Raw genomic sequence first — 22,353 nt, 5'->3', positions numbered from 1 at the left:
TGGCATCTGCTGTGGAGATTCTGCAGCCCAAAATCTGCACCTAAACCAGGAGGAGAGCAGCCAGCTCAGCATGGTGCAGAGCAATGAGGCTGCAGCCACCGAGCCTGGCACGGCTCCTTCTGGCTAAATCCCACTCCTCACTGTGCATCTGTGCATGGAAAAACATCCCCAGGACAACAGGTACACATTTCTACAGCACACAGTGTCTGTCTGAAAAGGAAAATCACGTGAAAATAACTCCTTGCAGTGGACCACGAGTTACCCAGAGCTCACGCAGTAACTCGCAGCCCTTGAGACACGGGTGGGAAATTCAAAGGGAGCAGAACACAACCTCCTGCTTCCAGACTGCGCTGCTTTACGGCAAGAGAAACAACACTTAATCAAAGACACTTAGTTAAAGACTTACATATGAAAGGTTTGACACTGCTGTGGATGTGTTTATGCTGTTTGAGGCCTGAAGAAGTGGCAAAGGTTTTGCCACACTCTGGACAAGCGTGAGCACGAGCCCCCACATGCTGGGAACGAATGTGCCTCTGGAGGTTGCTGGGGTCCGTGAAAACCTGCTAGGAAATGAGTACTGATTAACCAAGAAACTTGACTGCAGAAGAAGCCAGTTATTACAAGTCTTTTAAAATTCAAACCTTGGAGCGATTTCTGGGAGTATTCTAAGATTAAAACCCTCGCTAATGGCCAGCAATGGGAGCTGTGCCTGCAGGAAGGGGCCTCAGTTTCCCAGGATCACCCAAGTGTTGTGTGGGTCTGTTAACCCCTTTGCAGCAGATGCATTTGACTTTGCCACTAGAAATTGCACATTTGAGGTCAGGGACTTCATGGGAAATGAGTGAAAATGTGGCTGCTTGAAACCTCTAAGCGTTATTGCAATAGAAATACTTTATACTGATATCTCAGTGTGTGACAACAAGTAATGCTGTACACAATGCTTACATCTCATAAAGTGTCAGCTCAATATGAAATTCCCATTATTGCAGCAAATCTACCTAAAACCAAGTAAGTCCTCATACAAAAGGGCCGAGCTTTGGAAATCTGATAAAAAGCAATGCCGAGTACCACGTCCTATATAAATAATCCCCACAGCAAGCCCAGTGCTGGGAAGTGATGGAGATGCTTTAGAGATGAGAGTTGTACTCAGTGCAGGGGTGCATTGCTACTGCTTATTTTTGATTTATATTGCAGTAGTGTCGTGGAGTTTCTGGTCCCAGCAGCTGGCACACAGCCCAGGGAATCCTCTGCCCTGTGTTTCCCTGGGGGTTCTCACCCCTCACTGACCCTCTTACACCCCAGCAATCCTCTCAAGGAGCCAAGCCCTCGCCCTGAGCTCATCCTTCATCAGTGCCCATTTCAGACTCCACAGCCAAAACCTTTTCCAAATCAAAGGGGAAAGAAAAATAACATATTTTCAAAGGAGAAGTGAAAATCCTTGAGAAACCACCTGGAGCATGGCAGAAGCCCTGTGCCCTCCTGCATCCCATCCTGGGGCACCCCCACTTCCATGCTCCCCTGCATCCAGCAGCACAAGAAGTGCCAGGCAGCCTAGAAATTCACTGTACCTTGGCACAGTTCTCACACTCGTAGTGCTTCCCGCTGTCGTGGGACATTTGGTGACGGATCAAGTTGGATTTCCAGTTAAAAGCTTTGGGGCACTGGTCACACTTGTACTCCCTCTCCTCACTGTGTGACAGCATGTGCTTCTCCAGGCTGTGGAAACAGGAACAGGGCTCAATGACATGTGGGTTTATAGGAAGAGGAGAGAGCAGAGCACATAGTTACAGCCAATAGAAAAAAACATTAAAAAGCCCCAAAGGCCCAATCCTGACAGAAATAAGTCCTGTGAGTTCCAGGCTCACCCCAGCCAGGAGGCAGAACCTCCTTCTCCCCACCAGAATAACACATCCTCTCATGTTTTGCCAGGCCACTTGCAAATGCTCCAGGAGATGCTGCTGCCATCGCTCCCCAAGGAGATTATTTCATACACCTCTCAGTATTTCACTCTGGTAATTCTTCCCTGCAGTCTGAATTATTTCTGCCTTATGACTTTGCCTCTAAACACACCTTGGATGCCACCACCTGCCATAAATCCACTCCTTTTATGGGAGTCAATTTTTCTTACAGCAGGAATAGATGAGGAATAACTCCTCTGGAGTAGGACAGGATGAGTTTAAGAAGCCTCTAGATAAGGTACACCACAACTGAAGTTATTAACTTTATTATTATTATTTATTATTAATAGTTATTATTATTAACTGTGTGCAATACTGTGGTTGTTTAGTCATTCATTTCTTAGTGGTTTATTCGGTCTGTTATTAGGATAATCAAATTCTTTTGCACATCTTTAAATTATTTTTTGTCTCTGAATTTTTATCATTCATTTGTGGAAAATGTGCATTTTTAAACACCTGTATTGCTTGGTCACATACACAGTCATAACTCACACCACTGCCTGATGGAAGATCACTGCATAATGCATGAGTGGATTCACAGAAAACCCACTGGAAGGTGGGAATTTTAGCCTGGGATGCCCAAACCGATTGTACATGAAGTTCTCACTGATCTCTGCTGAATCAGTGACAAAACCTGCTGGGGTTACAGCCCAAACAGCAGCCTCCACTCTCAGCCACAGGCAATGGAAATGCTTTCACTCTGCAGATGTTCTTACTCCTACCCCTCTTCTTCTTTTGGGAAGGAAAAATAATTCTGGCTTCTCCTCTTAATACTTTTATAACAATTGATGTAAAAAAATTTGTAGTAAGACCTAGAGGGGCTCTTGTCTCTGGCTGTGGCAGCAGCTCCCGGACTCTGCCGCGGCTCCGTGATCATCAGCACTGAGCTCTCCTGGACCCAACACCCCATCTTCCTGCTCAGCTACTTCTCCATGTAATCACTCACACCCTCAAGCACAGCTCATTTGGGCTTTTTGTGTTCTATAATCTCCATATAGCACACTTTGGCATTTTTTTGCAGTGGACTGTCTGTGTGGTGTATGAGCCTTTCAATAATTCAGAAGTTCTGAGAACGGCTGCATTCACTCTCATTTTTCACTCTTTCTCACAGTACTCCCCATCTATTTATGATGGCTCCTTCTTTGTTTTCTGCCCTTTCTCTTCAATATTTAATATTTTAAGCTAAATTTACATTTCCTCAATGGTTCCCATAGGTTAGATATCATCCTCTCGTTTGCAGGGAGAAAAGAACTTTAGCACTGAATAACTCCCAACGTGAAAAAACCTCACAGACCAGAGTCCTGCCTCACTGGCTGCTGGAAATTCTTCTGACCTGATCTGCCTCCAGCAGCCCCTTGGAATCAATCCCTCAGACTGAAAATCAGACACATGGAGCCACACACTGCCTAACATCAGCCAGGGAACAAGACCTTGTGCCTGTACAAATTCCTGCTCTGCGGGGTGAGCTACACTGGGGAGTGATGTTTGGCACATCACGTTTCAATTTCAGTGTCAGTAGTTTTGTCCGAGTGCCAGGATCATCCTCTGATCTGAGACATGGCACATGATGCTGGGGTAACTGCTCCATGGAGAGGAGTGAAGGAACATCTCTCTTTTGGGAGGGAGGGCTCCATCTTGCAGAACCAGCACCTGGAGCACCCAGGAGCAATCATCCAAAGGGACCGACTCTGGGCATGCAGAAAACCATGCTAACCTCCAACAGACACCATGAGATCCTGGACCATGGACTAGCTGTGAAAACACACAGAATGTTCTAAACTGACAAGCCAGCTTTTAAAGGGCAAACGATTCACACACTGCTGTGCTGAAAAAGGACAGTTCACAGTTACTCTGGTTGTGCCCACATAACGTGGAAAAAAAACCAAGAAGACAGGATGGGAGTGTGGGAATGGTGCTAAGACTGAAAACAGGAGATCCTGGATATCAACCAGCTTCCTACGAAAGGCACCACCCCATCTCAGCAGAGCATGGCCCAGGACCTTGCTATTGAGATGTCTCAACATTACTGTCAAACATTGCTTGAGCTTATCCTTCCCCAGGTCAAGAAATCACCAACATGTGAATCTGTAAGGGATGTGCTGCAAAAATTCCTGTGAACTCTCAGTATCTTCCACCAACTTGCAAAATTTGCTGTTAATCTGCACTGCAATATTGTATTTTAAGTTATCACAGAAACTACAGTGACAGGAAAGTTGCACTGTTTACATTCTATGTGTATTTTGAGTACATATGCACACATGTCTGTCTATTTTAGCAGAGAGATAAATTTAAGAAAACAAAAAACCCTGGTGTTCCATGACCATACAGCTAAAACTAAATATCAACATACAGACATATTTATTAACATCTAGAACCCATCTCTAACTAAAATGCCTTGTTTGCTAAGACAAAATTGGTAACATCAATGAACACTCAGAGATGCTCCAAATTATTTCTCCCTAAGATTAAGGAACCCAGACCTCAGTGGATGGGAAGTAGAACCACTCCTGTGATTTCACTGCAATCAGCCCAGTTCAGATCTGATTTAAAGATCCAGCTCTTAATCTAAGGTACTCACTAAGGACTTCAAGCACAAGGACCAAATGATTTAGACTCTACAGCTTTTCATACCATAAACCACCAGCTGGCATAGAAATCCTGCTCATCTTCATCTTTGGTTTCTGTAGAAGGTGGATTTATCAGGTCCTGATGCCCTGCATGATCCAGCTGAAGCCATCACAGAATCTGCCTGGTTCAATCACGTTTTAAACACCTTCTCCTACCTTTGTAAGTCTGGGAAGACTTGGTCACACTCTTTACACTCCTGGATTTCATGCACATCCTGAAGGTCATTCTCATTCTCGAGCTTCTTCTGGAAGTCCTCCTCCACCATGGAGAAGGCGGAGTGAGGTGTGCTGCAGGGGAACTTCTGGTGGTCCACCAGCTCAGCCTTGGACTCAAAGAGCTGGTCACAGTCCTCACAGCGGTACTGGCGCTCCTCTGCAACACACAGGGGTTGGGCACAGGGAAAACACTTCAGCTTTCACTCATTTTTAACCACCACCCCATCAGAAGCTGGATGGTGGTGTGGTTAATGAATTGCTCGTCAATTAAAAAAAGAGAAAAACCTCAAAAGAAAGAAGGGCTCTTAAGAATGCTTTATAATAATGCTTTTGATTCCATGTTAACTGCCTGGGTGACATCCAACAGGGATCACTTATACTGGCTTAGGACAAAAGTTTAAATAGCAAGGAAAAGTGTTTAAATACCATCCTAAATGGAATTATACAGGGTCTAACATGGATATCCAGCAGAGGCTGCCAGTCTCTGCATTTCTCAATGAAAGGGACTGACTCAGACACAAACACCAGCATCTAAAATAGCCAAAAGGGTGTTTGGAGTTTTTAAAATCCTCTTCATTTTCATCACAGTCCTTCTGCAGCACCCAGCCCTGTTCAAAGTAAGCCAGAGAAACGTGAAGTCTTTGCTTTAAATTCCAATAAATTGGTCATAATTTCTTACTGAAAAGTACAGAATATCAGTAAAGTCTAACTTTGGAGTGAGTACTGCATTCCCTTAACTAGTAATTCCTGCAAAAGAATAAATTAGCTGAAGAAAATCCCCAAAAAACAAACTTGGAGAAGAGCATCCCACAATGTTTTTTTTTTTTCTGCTGCATTTTCTACTGTTGGTCCATACGAAGGAGCCAGACACCCTGGTTTGGTTCCAGATATAAATGCCCTGAGGCTCTGAGTCAGAAAAGCACTGGCTGGAATCCCCAATGAATGTTCTTGGTTGCTACTTGACAGTTGAGCTGATCCAGAGAAAGTGTCATGGGGCTCTGCTCTTGGCTGTCCATGAGCAACACTTTGGCCCAGCCTGCTTCTAAATTAGCCCTGTGGGACATGGTCCTGCATGTGACTGCAGAGATTTCCTCTGGTGTCATTTATACAATAGCTACTTGACCATGGGGACTAGGCAGGGAGAGCAGTGTGCTGGACAGGGGGACACCTTCAGCAAAAACTAAACAAAGTTACCACTGGGGGAAAAAAAACAAACACAAAACCAAATGGGAATGAATATATAATCCCCACCTTTAGCCTTAAGAGGATGAGAAATACTACTTTAAATGTACAAGCAGTTACAAGGAAGTAGAGACCTTGATAATTCCTGCCCCGTGCATTGTCCTGGGATCACTGAAAATGTGTAAAATGTCCCTCTGGGCATAAACTGCAACATGCTGGGCATTAAGCAGATATCCCACACCCAATTCCCACTGTGGCTGATGACCCACTGCCCAGCAGGCAGCACAGCTAAAAGGGGATTTTGGAGACTGGGGGACAAATCTGAGCAGCAACTCAGGAGTTTCAGATGAAGAATTTCTTTGTGGGATGAGTGTGGGACAAGTGTGAGGAGTAAGAATGGCTGAGATGTCCTCAGGAGTGAAAGCAACATTGACAACCTGAGATTTGCTCTTCTCAGGGACACATTTGGCTAAATGGCTAAAATTAACTATAACCAGGGCCCATACGTGTCCTGCAGGAGCAGCACAGTCTTGAGACAAGGACATGGACTGCTGTTCTTCTTTTGCAACCCCACAAAACCATCAATTGTCAATCAGGAACACGAGGGCAGAAGATGGACAAATGCAACAACCACAGTCCAGCTCTCCTCAGCTTCTCCTGCACTGAAGCCATCCCAGATTTCAACAGAAGAAAAAATCTGCCTAAATTCTGGGCTAATTTCAGTGCTAGTTTCTGTCAGATGAAACAGCAAGAAGAGGCTAACCGTGGATGTCCGGAGCCATTGTCTCATGTGAATAATCTTCACTCTTCATGAACAGTAAGAGCTCCTCTCCTGGTTCAATATCTGCTACCACTCTGTAGAATATCTGGGGAAAAAAAAAAAAAAAAAAAAAAAGAAAGAAAAAGCAAGGTAAGCACCACAATAGGCAAAGAAGCATCAAACACTGCTGGTGAGTGTGGCAGACCTGGTGGCCAGAGCCTGCCTCTGCCTGCTCATGATGTTGTTCCTTCCAGCCCCAAAGCCACTGTGTTTTGGGCTCTGTGAGGATAAGAAGAACAACTGCTTTCAACAGCCCCTGCTGCAAAATGAGCTGTGTGATGACTGCAGATATCACCAGCAACTTGTCTGCTGAGTTATACCAAACCCAAGTACAGAGCAGACATAAAACACATCCCTGAGTGATCCCTGAGTAGGGGAAGGAACTCCTGTTGCACTGGGAAAAGGTACTAAAGTAACTTTAATGCTTGGACTCAATTATCTTAGACGTCTTTTCCAACCTAAATGTTTCTATAATTCTAAAGCAGACATGAGGAGATGCTGCTGGTTAAGCCATAGGCATCCAGCCCCCCATTCCAACCATCTACAGAGTCCAAAAAGCTGGGAGGGGAGAAGCTTGTAAGAACCACTGCACCTGGTTATTCCTTCACTTCAAATGGAAACCAAGGGAAAAATCAGTCCTGGATGGAGAAACACCGTGAGCAGCCAGAGCTGCTGGCCTGTGACACCTTGTGCCCTCATACAGGTGATGCTGGGCTGTGGGAAGGAGCCCACTGGGGAGGCAGGAGGCTGTGGGGGAGGGCAAAGGGGACACCCTCCCTTGGGTCCATGTGCCATGCCAGCATCACAAGTCTCTGCCGAAAGGAAATTCCCAAAATCCATCTGGCTGCTTTCTGTCTCAGCAGGAAATGTGAAGAGCACTAAAAAGCTCCATGAAGCAGCTCAAATAAATATTAGTAACTTCCTCGGGCCTTGTTAAACAAAACCACATGACAGCTATGTTTCCTACGCTAAAAAATGATGCCTTTGCTTTTTTCTCAGACTAATGTACTTTTAAAGGGTTCGCTCCCAAACTCTCAACACTCACAGCAAAGCACGGGCAGGGAGGCAGCAAATCGCCTCCAGTGTTGGAAGTCACACAGATGGGTGTGTCACAGGTAGGGACAGGTGTCTGGAGGTCCGTGGCTACCTTCCCTGCCCGCTGGTAGCCACGGTGGGGGCTTTCCTGGCCCAGGCACACGCAGAGCGTGCAGCCAGCACATACCGGTGTCCTCCAGGAGGTGGCCGTACAGCCTCATCCTTCCTGCCTGCACAAGCTGTGCCCACGGATATGGGCTAAACACCCACAAATAGCGAATTTGGATGCATTTCCTCAGGTCTGGAGGTTGTTTTTTTGCCTTCAGTTTGTCCCAAAAGCTGCTCCAGACAGCAGTGCAGGGAGTGGCGGTGGAGGCTGCTGGGGCAGCTCATCCCACACCCCGGTGCTCATCCCTCACCTGGTGACAGACATGCTGGCAAAACACATCAGGCACAAGGTACCAGTGCCACAACCCCCTGCTTTTGGCCAAATTTCCCCATAAAAACCAGGAGAAGGAATTTCTGGGCAGTGTGATCCACCCTCCCTCCTCATCCACACCACTCTCATCAAAACACCAGCCTGGGCTGCTTGAGCTTCCCATTTGTATCTCTTGTTGAGGAGATTTCAAACTCCATTGAGTGTTTTGGAGGTCAAAAGAGCCTGGCAGTGTCCTGTGTATATCTCTTCATGCAGCCAGGTAAGTATCTGGTACCAAACAGCCCCAGGGAATACCCACAGGGGTACCAAAATCCCATGGATGAATGCTGCTGCCAGCGCCAAAGGATGCAGGGCTTCCTGCTGGGCTCCATCATGCTGGGGCTGCACTGAGGCAACACAGCTCATCCCATCAAAGGCCAAACCACATTTAAATGAAGCTAGCTTTCACCTCCTGCAAATAAACCTGATGACAGTGCCACATCCAGTGGGTCTTTGCTGCAAGCAATGCTTGGTTTTCCATTTGTTACGATGAATGGATTGAAAAGTGGATTTTTAATTCCAGAAGTGGAACAGCCTCTGCATATCTGAGAGGGAAGCTGCAGCTGGATCTGTGTTAGACAGGCTCAGTGGCTCGCTGGTTTGGGGTGAAAATAACGTGTGAAATAATGACATGTACACACTGATTGAAGAGACTTCTGGAGACCTCCGTCTTGGGGTGGAAGCAGGAGCAGGACCACCACACATCAGGAAGGACTTCTGCCATCCCAGAGGGACTGTGCCAAAGCTTCTGCTTTGCCCAGGACTTGCTTCTGCTCCCAGGTTTTATTTCCCAGTCAGGTAAACGCTGCTGTTCTTCCTGGCTTGGTGTTGCACCCACACCAAGGAGTGAACAAAAACCACAGTGGAGCCTTCTCTGTTATTTTCCCATCAAAGGTTTGGACAGACCTTTTCACCTCTCATCACAGAGTGAGGACACATGGACTGGGGCATAAAGAGGGTCTTGTTCACAAGGGCTGTGCTGGGAGCATCACTTCTCCTGGGGAAGCCCAGGATGATGCAGCAGCTTTCCTGCAGCTGTGGGACACATCCCTGAGCAGGGAGCAGACTGCAGCCAGTTGTCTTGTCTGCACTGGTATTTAAAAATCCAGAGATGATCCCAGTACCTGTCAGAAACAGCCTGGCCAGCCTCTCTGTCCCTCAGCAGGGAAACAAGATTCAAAGGTTTCAAAAATCTCCGTTTTTAAGCTGAGTGATGTTTCTTTATTTTGCATCTCAGACCTAACATTCTCCAAAACAAAGGCTGAGTGACAGATTTCCAGCTCTGGAGTTTTCACGTCATTAGAGTACTAACCTTAATCATTATTAAAAATAACTTTTAGAATTTCTGTATGCACAGAAAAAATTCACCTGCACTAACCATTTATACACCAATTTGCATTGCAGTGAGAATCTAAAATAAAACATATTCAAATTTAAACCAAAAAAGATTGTGCAGGTAAATTTATTCTAAGAGCTGTCCTTATTACTTCACATGAATACATTTTCTTTCCTCATGCTTCTCACCTAAAACCTCCTGGAATTACCCTGTCTGGGAAAAAGTGAGAAGCCAACTGCTGAAATAAACCACACTACCTGAATTTTGAGGCAGCAGAAGCTGACTGAGGGCAGGCAGTGGGGGAGTCCTGCAACCCCCAGATGGGGAACCTCACAAATTCCGTGCCCCTTGGGCTGCCTGTGTTTTGCAAGAACAGCATCTCCACCACGGGCAGTACTTTTTGTATTAGGAAATGCTATCATAAAATAAGTGGATTTCTCAATTGCAAAGCTTGAAGATTTCTGGCACACAGTCCTGACTCTACTGTAATTAATGAAAGATTTCAATTTTCTGGCTATCATTCCTCCAGCTGACTGAGCCTGCTCCATTAACCAACTTTTTTTGGGTTAACCTGCACTGGTCTGCTTTGAGAACAAGTATAGGAAGAGCTTCTGCACAGGAGAGGAACAATCAGAGGAGGGGGGGAAAAAAAATAAAAGCAAAGTCCAGATGCTCATTTCACATGCCCTGGGATCAACGGTGTGTGACTACAGTTTATGTAGGAAGGGCAAAATGGGATTCAGGTCTGGAAACACTTTCTAAGTTCAGGGGGTCCGAGGTGGGGAGAAGCTGGGGGAGGCCTGGCTCATCAGTGCTCTGTGCCTGCCCACATGGCAGGTCAGAGATCTGTGCTACTGAGCAGAAATAAAAGCTCCCAAACTGCAAAGCCATAAAGGGAAAGGGGAGGGCAGGGGGGAAAAAAAAAAAGGAACACACACAATTCGCTTTTAAATGGATGAATAAAGCCTCATTGTTATGAATCCCAGTTTACTTTTCCTGGTCAGGCACTTGAAATTTTATTTATGCTTAATAGACTGCATTTGGCATGTGTAAAGATGACAGAAGCGTGAATTATGAACGACCTTCGACCTATTCAGGAAGTTGTAATAATTGGAATAATAGCGAAACGCGCTCCCCGCGAGCTCGGCTGGGGCCACGCTCGGCCGCTGAGCCCGTGTGCTTTGAAGCACCCCAGCCATCCCCCTGCCCCTGCCAGCCCCACACCGCCCTGCCTGGACCCCCCTCTGCTCCCATCAGCATCCCCCAGAACCAGGAGGGGTTAATTGAAGTTAAGGTTTTGGGGGGGAAAAGCAACAACTCAGTCACCGAGTGCGAGCGAAGGCAGGAACTGCCACGCACGCATCTGTCGTGCCCCAAAGAGGAGCTGTGTTCCGGGGCATCCAAATAAACCCTTTACTCCTGCCTCCAGCTTTGGAAAACACTGCACGTGCCCCAGAGCTGCCTGGAAAATTCAGGTTTCTTGGATGCCACGCCAAGTCGGTGCAGTTTGTCCTTTAACCCCCAGGCCAGGTGCTGACCTCACAGCCCCCACCACAGGGGAGGCACCCAGGGATCCTGTCCTGCCCCACATGGTGCAAACAGGAGGGCACACCCTGCTTGGGATGGTGGGAAGGAACAGAAGACCCCAAAAGTGGATTGCTCCCCGGTGAGCCCCACCAGCAGCCACATCCAGCACTCACTGGACCGCATTCCATGGGGGAACCCACCCCAAGCAAGGCAGCCTCATCTCCCAGCTCCTTTGGGGAATGTGTCCCAAGAGGCAGCGTGCATGCTGCCAACTGGCATCCACCTCCACACTGCTTCAGAGCAAGAGTGGAACTTGCTTGAAAAGTAAAACAAATTAAATGTCCAAAATCACTAATGAGTGCTATGGCCAAGGAGCTCCATCAAAATCAGGAATTATGCCCACCGTACAAATGAGAAGGATGAACAGACAGCTTCACAACAAGGCATAATTAAGAGTTTGAAGGGAACAAACAAGAAAGAAAAAGGTCCAAATAGTAGAGCTTCAATTTTAGCTCCCGTGATGAACTACTTGTGCAGCTGGAGGGCTGTGTGATGAAACCTGAGCCAGGCTCTCTTTGCTATACTCAGGCAAATGATAAATTGAAACAAACTGGAGTTTTTTCAAGGGCCAAGGTAGAGGAGTCCTGCCTGAGAGCTGTACTGGGCCCAAAGAAAACTTCAGCAAAAATCCAGAGGCAAAACTCAGCAAGTCTCTGCATGCAAGGGGCTGTGGGGGCACAAGAGGGAACCCAGTGAGGAAAAAGGACCCTCCCCACTGCAGAGAGGGCAGGGGAGCACCACGGTGCCTCAGCACCAGGGCTGTGAATTCTTTCCTTCTTCATTTCCAAAATGCCCCAAAATCTCTGTGCAGGAAGGACTGAATGAAGGATGCTCCAGGAATCCCCATTTTTCCACCTTGTGAGGGAAAAGGTGCCTCCTGCTCCCCAAAACAAGAAGGGAACTGCAGGATACCTCTCTGCAGAGCACCCTTTTTGGCATCTTGGGGGGCTGCAGGACACCTCCCTCCCCAGCACTACTCAGGTGTTCTTCCACTATCAGTGAGTTTTAGCTTCTGTGAAAGCCTTGGTTCATCCAAGCTGCTCTGGTCCTGCAGAATCTCCTCCTTGGGAGTCACCACTGACAGCAGACCCCAACTTCTGTCATCCACCTCTTCTCCTGAGCTGATCCAACCAGTCAGTTGTCCTCTAACACCCATGAAACTCCATTAATGAAACACACCAATATCAAGCAAGGTGCAGTCTTGTCCTGGCTCTGTGGTTGCTCGTAATTCTCTATGCTTTAATGAGCAGATGAGTAAAATTTGACAGCCTTCAACACAAAAAATCCCTTATCCCTTTTATGAAACATGAATCATCAACAACTTTGCAGAAATGGCAACAAGAAGTTGCTAGGTTTGGTTCCAAACAGTTTATTTGAGGTGACATCAGGACAGTCCAATGCTGAGAGCAGTAACACCACCAGTGCATCAAATTCCAGATAACACAGGCAGTCATAAAGCCCAGGCAGGAATTTCACCCACAGCCTCAGCTCTAACTGCAGCAAGTGGAAAATCACCACTGAGCAGCTCTTCGTTCCACCAGCCCCAAGATAAAACATCGTTGCTCCACTGGAGACATATTTTCAGTGGGAGCTGGATCAAGCTTTATTTGCTTAATAACCAACAACTCATAGGAAGATTCATGGCAGAATAGGGCCCCGTATGAGCTCAGCGTGTGCATGCCCTCCTGACCCACAACAGCCAAAACCTTAATTTCACTCTCTGACAACAAAGCCTCAAAACTATTCCTTAAATACACAACTTTTGCAGGTGGCTGTGCAAGGAGCCCCTGCCCGCCACGGACGGGGGGCCGCGGCCGTAAAACCTGAAACATGAAGCTGTGCCTGCAGATTAAAAAAGTTTGTAAAACGTGTAAGGTGGGATCAGATCTGGTGGAACCTACAGCAGTAGGTTCACTCCTGTAAGTTTATATCACTGACATCGGGCACGTTGTTAAGAGTGTGATACTACTGGTTTTGCTCCCTTTGCAGCGGCACGTACTTGAGTAGAAGGCAAGGAAACAAAACACACTCACAAAAACCCACCAAAAACCTATTTCAGCACGCACAGCAATCTAAAACCTCAGTAAGGCAATCTTGAGTCACTCTAAGTTTTCCATGGATAAACCAAGGGGACTCTTCAGGAGCTGCTTTGCTGGGAGGAAAGAGATCTGGAAGCCCAGGGCAGTTTCAGAGCCCTACGTGTCTGTATCACTGTCAGAACTCTGCAAGCAATAAGCAAGATAAAAACAATATTCAGGGGTTTTAACTTCAACAGCTACCGATAACCTTGCTAAAAATAAAAAAGTTTACAAAAAATGAATTTGTAGTTTGAAGGTGAGCGTGATCTCAGCCTGGGGTGTGTGACAGCCCCTGTCATGCCACTGCTTAATTTGCAACTGCACTTTCATTAACATACATCTTTAAAAATAACACTTTTGCTGGGCTTACAGCACTGCCAGAAAGCCTAATAGAGCCAATCATTCTGAAGCCATTAAAAAGTTGAACTAATAGATATTTAACTATAACAGAGAGAAGTCATCCAAGTTAGCAGAAACTACACTAGAATCCTAAACTGACTCTGAGCTGAAAAAACACATTCCAGGGCAAGAACAGTGACAAGACTCTGCAGCTCTGCACATACTGTAGCCTCTTTGGGGAAAAGAAGAAAACTGAGTGCCCTGTTTGTGGAATTTCATTATTGATAAACACCTAAAATTACCTATGTTCAGGTTAGATTGGGTATGACAGGAGATAATAGTAAGACAGCAAAAAGAAATCCTAGAGCGACTTCATTTGAAATTTAAAAAAAAAAATAAGTAAAAAAATGCAGCTTTTAAGCCCTACTCCAGCTGCAATCAAATGAAACATGAGTTGCATCCAGCGTGCATGTTTTGACTGCATCCCACCATTATCGAGCTGTTCATCTCAGCAAAGCTCATTTATACAGTCATAAGAAAGAGCCCAGGCCTTTTGTAAAGTTGATCCTAAGTGATGAAACCTAACCTCAGCTGTGAGTCAGGGGGTGGGGTGGTATGTCTCTGAAAAAACCCTAAGAGAGAAAATGACAAAAAAATGTTTTTCTTTCCCTCTTTTTGTTAAATACAACAGGTAGAACATGGCAGAGAGACCAGATTACACACTGCCCTGAGTTCATCTCAATCCTGCCTCGAGCAGTCTGGGAACCATACCTGTCTGTCAGTCAAGCTTGAATTTAGTAGTATAAACTTGGGGGCAGCATGAGGCTGGGAGCGCTGGCAGGATCTTTTACCATCTCAGGTAGAGCCCAATGTTTGCTTGTGAATTTTACAGACGAGTTGAAGCAATTAGAGGTGAACAATTACTGCTGATCGAGTGTCTGTGGCTCAGGAGCGAGCGGTGTCCCCGCACTGGGGATGCTCCCCGTGCAACCAGGGCTGCTGAGGTGCTTTGTGTCCCTGGGGGAGGCAGGAGGAACTGGGGTGTCCCCCCATGCCTGCAGCCAGCACTGACTGTGGCTCCAGCTGAGCTGGGGTCTCCTGTACCAGCTGGGCTGCATCATCTCTGCCCTCCAGCTCCAGCTCCAACCACTGACACACATCCTCATCTTATTTTTATTTTCATTTTCCCTTTTCATTCCCTCCTTTTCCTTTTTTTTTCCCCCTTTTTTTTTCCAGGAGCTACCAAGGCTGAGTGACCCCAGGTAGCCCCACACAGTCTGTATGTGCACACTCAGCCCTGACTTGAATTTGTCACTCCTCGTACACGCACACGTTTGGCCATGTAACGTCCATTTCCCAGTTTGCCTTCCCATTATATTTTATATTACCTCTGGTGAGCTTGTGCCAGAAGAAAGCAGAAGGAGGAGCTGTTAGAAAGACTTTCTTGCTTTAAGATTCGAGAGCACATTTTTAGCATTAACTTTTTAGGCTCTGGTCATAAAACGTTGGGAGTACGCGGATGATTTTGTGGGTAAATGTGCAGTGTTTCCAGAGGGCCAAATGAACAACAATCTCTTGCTGACAGCACCCAGATCACAACATGCTACTTGAAAGACAACCAAATCTTAATTTGCAAATCTCAGCAACAAAACGCTATAAAAATATGGAATTATGAACAGCACGATACTGTGCAAAATAAATAACAGGTCTCCAGTGAATGAAGGGAATTATTGGCAGCAGTACAGCCACCATTACCAAATGTCAGAAATGTAAACACTAAAGAAAGAGAAAGTTAAAAGTGCCATAACTTTCCTTCCAAAAACGTCAAAGCGTGTGTGCGTTCAGGGGGAGATGCTGATGGCTCAGCCTCGCCTGCACTTTCAGCTGCAGATCCCCAACACCGACCCATAGACTGAGAGTGGCTTTGACCCATGCATGTGATCTCACTTCTGATCTGTCCTACCTACACCAGCTCCTGCTCAATGTAAAATACCTGAATCTGCTGTTTCAATCAATCTACATAGTTTCCTTTTCCTATCACTGTTCCATAAATGCTCTGCATGGAGAGAAATTGTCGTTTTTCAGCACAAAGCGTATTTCAGCTTGGAAAATGTAACTTGCTTTTACTAATAACCTTTATGGTTACTTTAGTTAAACCAGCTGCTGTATAAAAAAAGAAATTATCTCTTGGTCCGCTGGTTCGTTCTAGGCTACATGTGCTCAGGGCTGAAGTGCAAAAGTTGGAAATGAAAAAGATCTTTTCTCATAGTTTCTGAGAAAGTTATTTAACCCAGTTTTAATCAGCTATCTCGCATGAGTGAAATACGTAGCACTGGGCTGGAAATAGCAGGCTCCCTCACATTCATTTCCTATATGTAAGGAATTTGATAAGAAAGAATGATTTCTAATTGAAGCTTTGTGTCTGGTTGTGATTCTTCTTTCAATACTGTCAAGGCAATTAAATCAGCCAAAGATAATCTTTAACATTCACCTGATGCAGTTAATTAAGTGGTGAAAAATGAAACACAGATTAAATGAGTCAAATCCTATGTTGCAGGTAGCGAAGTTTAAATTTGAAACAAGAATCCACAATCAGTTGTTGCTTTGCTGTTTTAGACATTTTACTCTAAAGAAGCAAAGCTTCCTCAGCCTAACTTCGCCCATTAAAATATTTCATAATGGCCTCTGTTATCCACAGACAAAAGCAAACCCTGATTTAGGAAACACCTAATAACTCATCAGCATAATTGAAAACAAAATGCTTTACTGCTTTACTGCGTTCTTCCTCTGCCTATCCCAGCCTTTTCTCCAACACACAAGGATAAATAATGTTTCAGCCCAACAAAGAGTGGATTTAAGTGCAATAAATGAAAAGAAAAAGAAAACCACCAAAGACCCTGATTCAGCACATAAGTACTACGAGTTCCAGCAAAGTGTATGGGAAGGCACAATAATATCCATGCACGTGTGCATTCAAATCCAGAGCCCCACACATGCAAGTACACTGGTAACATTGTCACTTTGGTGTCCTCCCCTCTTCCCATTAAATTCATCTTACAGCTTCTGACCAACTCCACGATTTAACATAGCAACCCAAGTGGACTGCAACAGGAGCCAGAAAATGCTCCTAATTCAAAATCAGAACATAATGGTTTTGTACCCCTTAGAAAACAGTCCTGAATTTTATCAGATATTCGACCAAAAAAAATCATATATGAACTGAACAACAATATGGAAAACAGAAAATTCATATTTTCTACCACCCAAAATCAAAATTATTCCATTCTGCATTTCCATCTGTACCTTATCTTCTGCCATAACAGCAAACAGGCCAAAAGCTGTTGTAAATTGCTGTTATTTTTTTTCTCCATTGACACCTGAAAGTTCCTTAAAAAAGTAAGTCCAGAAAGTGAACACCACGTACCTGATCACTTATTTGACATGCAACAAGGTTGTGCTGATTGTAGCATCCAGCAAACTTGATATATTTTAGCCAGTTTCCTACATCTGGTTGACTCGCATCTATGCAGAACTTCACATTGCAAAACTCATCCAAGATCTAAAAAGAAGAATATGAAAGAGTAAATCTTTATGTGGCTGGCTGAGTATTCTAACCAAAAGATAAATCACAGGTTTCCAGATAAACAAGTGGATGATAATAATAATAATAATAATAATAATAATAATAATAATAGTAATAATATGTTTATTCATAAATATGTTTCCCTGCTGAAGGTTGTTTTTTTTTTAGGAACTGTCAGAATACACACATAATAATAAAAAGACAATAAATGTTCTGAAAAATGTCTTGACAAATATTTACATGAAATCGAAATGTTGTCTAATTATTGCAATGAAACACTATGTTAATTTAAGAGGCACCTGATTTTCTATGCATTCATCAATGCCTATGTGTGAAATTATTATTTTAACTAAATAGGATTCTATGACAGGAATATAACAAAAATTATTAAAATAGATGGTGTTGCCTTCATTTGAGGTTTCTGTTTTGTTTCAGGATTTACGTTGATTGCAGCACTCATTTAGAATTTTCATATTTGTTGCTCTGAACAAAAATTTATCTGGTAGGCAGAGTTATTTATCTTGTTTTAATATTACACTTCCCAAACAGTCCTGTGCAACACTTAAATCCCTCCCCTTAATCGAAGCAAATAACAGAACTCCTTATGTCAAAATAAAGAGAATAAATGAAAAACAATGTAAACACTTATGCAAACCATGGCAGTATTCAATACACACCAATAAATGGTTCCAATTACGCAGACAATAAACAAATATAATGAGACCGCTCGTGGACAAGCTAAAGACGATGTTCTATTCTAATATTATGACAAATTACTAATCATTACAGCGGACTGAATATCATTATTTCCAAGCTCCACCATCGGCCTATCCCAAACTCCCCACAGCCTCACAGGGAATTTAGCTGACTGCTAAATTGTAACTTCTTCGCCTTGGCACCGGCCGCAGCCACCCCATTTTAACAGCAAAATAAAGGAAACAACCTGAAACGCCCCAAACGAAAAGCGAAGGGCGAGGGAGGCTGTGCCCGCCGGGGAGCGCGTGGAGCCGCGGCCGGAGCCGGCGCTCCCCGGGAGCCCACGGAAGTCCGTGCCCGGAGCCTCGGCGGACCCTGCACGGGACGAGCTGTCCCCGCGGGAGCTGCCCCGGTCACCCCCGGGGCCGGGCTGGGCTGGGCTGGGCGTGCGGAGGGTGCGCGCAGCCCGCGGGGGCTGCCGAGCATCGCCCCGCCGCGCCCGGCTCTGCCCCCACCTCCCAAAGAGAAGGTGGAAAACCTCAGAGCCAGCCCGGAGGCCCCCGAACCCCGCAGACCCTCGAGCCCCGCAGGCCCCCGAGCCCCCCCGAGCCCCGCAGATCCCCGAGCCCCGCAGACCCCCGAGCCCCGCAGACCCCCGAGCCCCGCGGCCGCGCCGGGCGAGCTCGGTCCCCGCGGGCGCGCACGCTGCCCCGCCGTCCGCACCTCCGGCTGCTCTTGGCAAGGGGACCTTTAATTTTCCCTTTCAGAGAAACCCCCGAGGAGGGAAAGGGGGCTCACCCTACACTCCCCGGAGTCTGGGGTCTGCCCCGGGGCCGGCGGCGCGGCGGCACCGACGGGGCAAAGCGGCCCCGTCCCGCGGGGCCGTGGCAGCGCCGCCGCCGCGCTCGCCGCTCTTACCTTGTGTCGCCGGGAGCCCGCGGGGACAGGGAGAGGGGAGAGGGACAAATATCCTTCAGGCGGCTGGAAGCAACATCTCGGCGTTAAACGCGGGCGGAGGCCGCGGCCGTCGGGGTCCGGGGAGCGGCGGGCGCGGCGCGGGGCGCTCCACCATGTGCGGGGGGCGGCGGGGCCCGGGCGGCGGCTGCCGGCCCCGGAGGGCTCAGCGGCGGCGGGGCTCGGCGGGTTCCTGCCGGCTCGCCATCACCGTCCCCTTTCGGCCCCTCCTGGTCTTATCGGCTGGCTTTGGGGCGGTGTGTGCGAAAAAAGTTACCGGGGAAGGGGGAGGAAGGGGAAAAAAAAACCCAACAACCTAAACACCCAAAACCCACACAAGCTTCTTCAGGGAAATGAAGGGGGGAGAAATAAAAAATACAAAAAAAAAAAAAAAAAAAGGAAAAAGAAAAACAACAACAAACCCCACCGCGCACCGCTCAACAAAACAAACTTCTTTCACTTCTCCGCCGGGGATGGGAGAAAAGTGAGTGCGCGTGGGAGGGCGGACGGGCGGGCGGCTCTCCCCCTCCCCACGCCCGCAGCCTGCCCGCGGCGCTGCTTCCCCGCCGCACCCCCGGGCAGCGCCCGGCCCGGCCCGGCCCGGCGCGGCCCTCTCCGCCCCCCCTCCCCGCCCACCCCGTCGGGCCGTGCCCTCCCGCCGCTCCCCTTTCGGGCACTGTCTCTTTAAAGCGGGGCAGCCCCGGCCGCTCCGGCCGCCTTTCCCCCCCTCCTCCCCGGCCCCCCCGTCCGGGGCGGCGGCGCTCCCGGCGCGCTTAAAGCGACAGCGGCCCCGCGGCCGGGGGTCACCGCCAGGTCGCGGAGGAGCGGCCCCGCCGCGGGGGCTCACCGGCAGCCCGCGGGGGCAGCCCCCGCCAACCCCCCCCGGACGCATCCCCCGCCCGGGGCCGGCGGTGCGCTGTGCCTCGGGCCCTCGCCGCTCGCCTCTATTTATTGCCCGCCGCCGCTCGCCCCGGTGCCCGGAGCCCGCAGCGCCGTCGCGGCCGCCCCGCAGCGGGGGCTGCGGCGAGCGGGAGCCGCGCCGCGCTCGCCCCGACGGCTGCTCGGCTGCTCCCGGCGCTCCGAGAGCCGGCGCGTTACCCGAATTGTTCCCGTCATCGCGTCACTCTGGTTATTAATAACGATTTTTAATGAAATGCAACTTCTTTTTTTATTTTTTTTTTTTTTTCTCCCCGGCCAATTTCGCGAAGATCCCGTTTGGTGCGGCGGGATCACCTCCCCGCTTGCCGCCGCTTCCTGAACGATTTTTCCCCCACCCCCCCTTTATTTCTTTGGTAACGAATCCCATGAATGGAGCGGCGGGAGGCCGGGCTCTACCTGCCCGCTCCCTCCCAGGGGCAGCGCAGCCCCCCCGGCTCGGGGCTCTCCCGGCGCCGCAAACGGACCCGAAATCCAACCGCGCCGCAAAGCCGCAAATGTCCGCAAAGTTTGGAACAGCCCGGGCTCCCTACGGCGAGATCCTCCTATATGTGCTTTGGGAAGAGAGCAGGGGAAAAAGAAAAAATAAGAGGGCTGAGCTGTATGTTTTATTGCACCATCCAGAAGTGCCACCCACTTTTTTTTTTTTTTTTTTTTCTAAGTGCAGATACATTTTTCAGACTAGAAGTGATTTTTTTCTTCCCTGGGGGGCCAAGAGGGGCCGGAGAAGGAGAGCGGAGGGGAGGGCGAGAAGCCGAGTGACAGGAGATGCTGATGGATTCGTCTCAGCGGCCCGTTATCTGTGACATTGACCTGTTAGCTCAGATAATGGCTATTGTCCGAGGGGAGAGAGACGGGGGAAAAAAAAACCGCAAGCAATGGTGGTAGGTAGGACAGGAAAAAAACAAAAAAAAACAAAAACAAAAACAAACAGAAAAAGAAAACAGAAAAAAAAAAAAAACCAAACCTTTGTCAATAACCTCAAAAAACGCGGTGGGAGATTCCCAGAGCGCCCGGGCCTGGGAACCGGCGCCCGCCCGGTGTGCGAGGCCGTGGGTTCCTGCCCTCCCTCCACTCCCCATTGTTGGCGATTTTTTTTTCCTTCTTATTTTTTTCTCTCTCTCTCTCTTCTCTCTCTCTCTTTTTTTTTTTTTTTCCTGCTTTTTTTTTTTTTTTTTTTTTTAATTTAGCCATAAATTGGCCCGGCTCGCGCTATGAGCTGTTCTATTTTCTCCCTGTCAGGATGAGGGATTTGCTTTATGATGCATTGTGTATTAAATACAAGTAATCTGGGAAACTGATTGCTCGAGCCCATCGGCCTGATCAGAGCCCCCGATCGGGAGCCGGAGCCCCCCTTCGCTCCCCCTCGGCCGTGCCACAAAGGGAGGAAACGCCGCTGGATAAACAAAAGCGGCTCCCGGTACCGGCGGAGCGGGGCCGGGCCCGGCCCGCACCGGGGCCCGCCCGCCGCCGCTGGGTGGCGCTCTCCGCCGGGACACCGCGGGCCGCGCCCTCAGCGCCAGCGCGGCCGCCGCTCCCCTTTTCTGGGGGGAAAAACCCCCTTTTTTTAACAGTTCCCCTTCATGCAGCGCTCCCAGCGGTTCGGCTGTAACCCAGCGCGGCCAGAGGAGAGGGAGGAAGAAGAGGGGGAGGAAGGCTCATGACCCCCTGCCGGAGGGGTTCGCGGGTAGGGGGTCAAGCCTGGCCAACATCCCGATCCGGGGATGTGGATACACACATCCACACGCGTATTTCTTCTTTAAAGCGAAAATCTTTTAAACATCTCTTGCCACTTCTCCCGTCTTCCCTCGGACGGTTCGGTGAGTGCTTCAAGAGGCCCAAATATTTCCACAGGGTCCCGTTGGCGATTGTTTATTTAAAACAAGTCGCTCTATTAGTGGAGCAGTCAGGAGTTAGTACTCCAGTCTGCTAGTAATTCCCACCAGGCTGTAAACTGATGCCTCTTTTAAGCCTTTAACTTCATGGTCGTCCCAGAAGTAAAAGTTCTTCTAATGGAGACCCTATGGGCATCGTGCATTCCAGCACATCATTAAAGCAAAGCAAAGCAGCTCGGCCACAGCCAGATGAAATAGCAGCACTGTCCACGTTTAATGGGCTTCCTGGGGCCAAACACTGCTGAGGACAATGGGGGAAAATCAGACAAGTCACTGGTGATTTTTTAAATACCGTAAATGTTCATATTAGGCTTAATACTATCCTTTCGTTTCTAGACAAGCCACTTCACAACCACCTTTTTGAGAGGGGTTTAATGTTTTGTATCTCAAGGTGACTAAACACAGCGCTGAGCATCCTGGCTAACACTGTGATGAGTGTTTGAAGCACTGGGTGAGTGCATTAACGTGGAGAGAGAAAGGAAAAGGAAAAGCAAAGGGAAACAAACGCAGAAAACAACAGCTTTCTGACATATCCAAATGCTCCAGGACAGACCTGGGAAACAACAACAACGAAAGGCAACACAGTTTCTGCATGTCAATTCCTCCCACCCCGTGTTGTGGATATCAACTTGA

General features: G+C 47.8%; 1 protein-coding gene across 7 annotated transcripts in view; it reads right to left on the bottom strand.

Annotated features, from left to right (window-relative positions):
• MECOM (MDS1 and EVI1 complex locus) overlaps positions 1-22,353 on the bottom strand; it is a 329,866-nt gene that overhangs the window by 30,382 nt on the left and 277,131 nt on the right. For 3 of the 7 annotated variants that reach the window (XM_088061011.1, XM_014254464.2, XM_088061014.1), the window contains 5 exons: positions 17,081-17,215; positions 6,747-6,849; positions 4,742-4,958; positions 1,569-1,716; positions 407-563 (listed from right to left, as the gene is read on the bottom strand). In XM_088061011.1, the coding sequence (XP_087917137.1) occupies positions 407-563; positions 1,569-1,716; positions 4,742-4,958; positions 6,747-6,849; positions 17,081-17,215 (760 nt within the window). Of the gene's footprint in view, positions 1-406; positions 564-1,568; positions 1,717-4,741; positions 4,959-6,746; positions 6,850-17,080; positions 17,216-18,182; positions 18,204-18,853; positions 18,967-22,353 lie in introns of those variants that run through there. The other 4 variants (XM_088061013.1, XM_014254465.2, XM_088061015.1 and 1 more) reach the window with 3 other exon arrangements.

The sequence above is a fragment of the Pseudopodoces humilis genome, chromosome 11, assembly GCF_049639895.1.
Source record: "Pseudopodoces humilis isolate 2021_Gansu_Grassland_sample_001 chromosome 11, ASM4963989v1, whole genome shotgun sequence".
Lineage (NCBI taxonomy): Eukaryota > Metazoa > Chordata > Aves > Passeriformes > Paridae > Pseudopodoces > Pseudopodoces humilis.
This window is presented reverse-complemented; position numbering and strand designations above follow the sequence as displayed.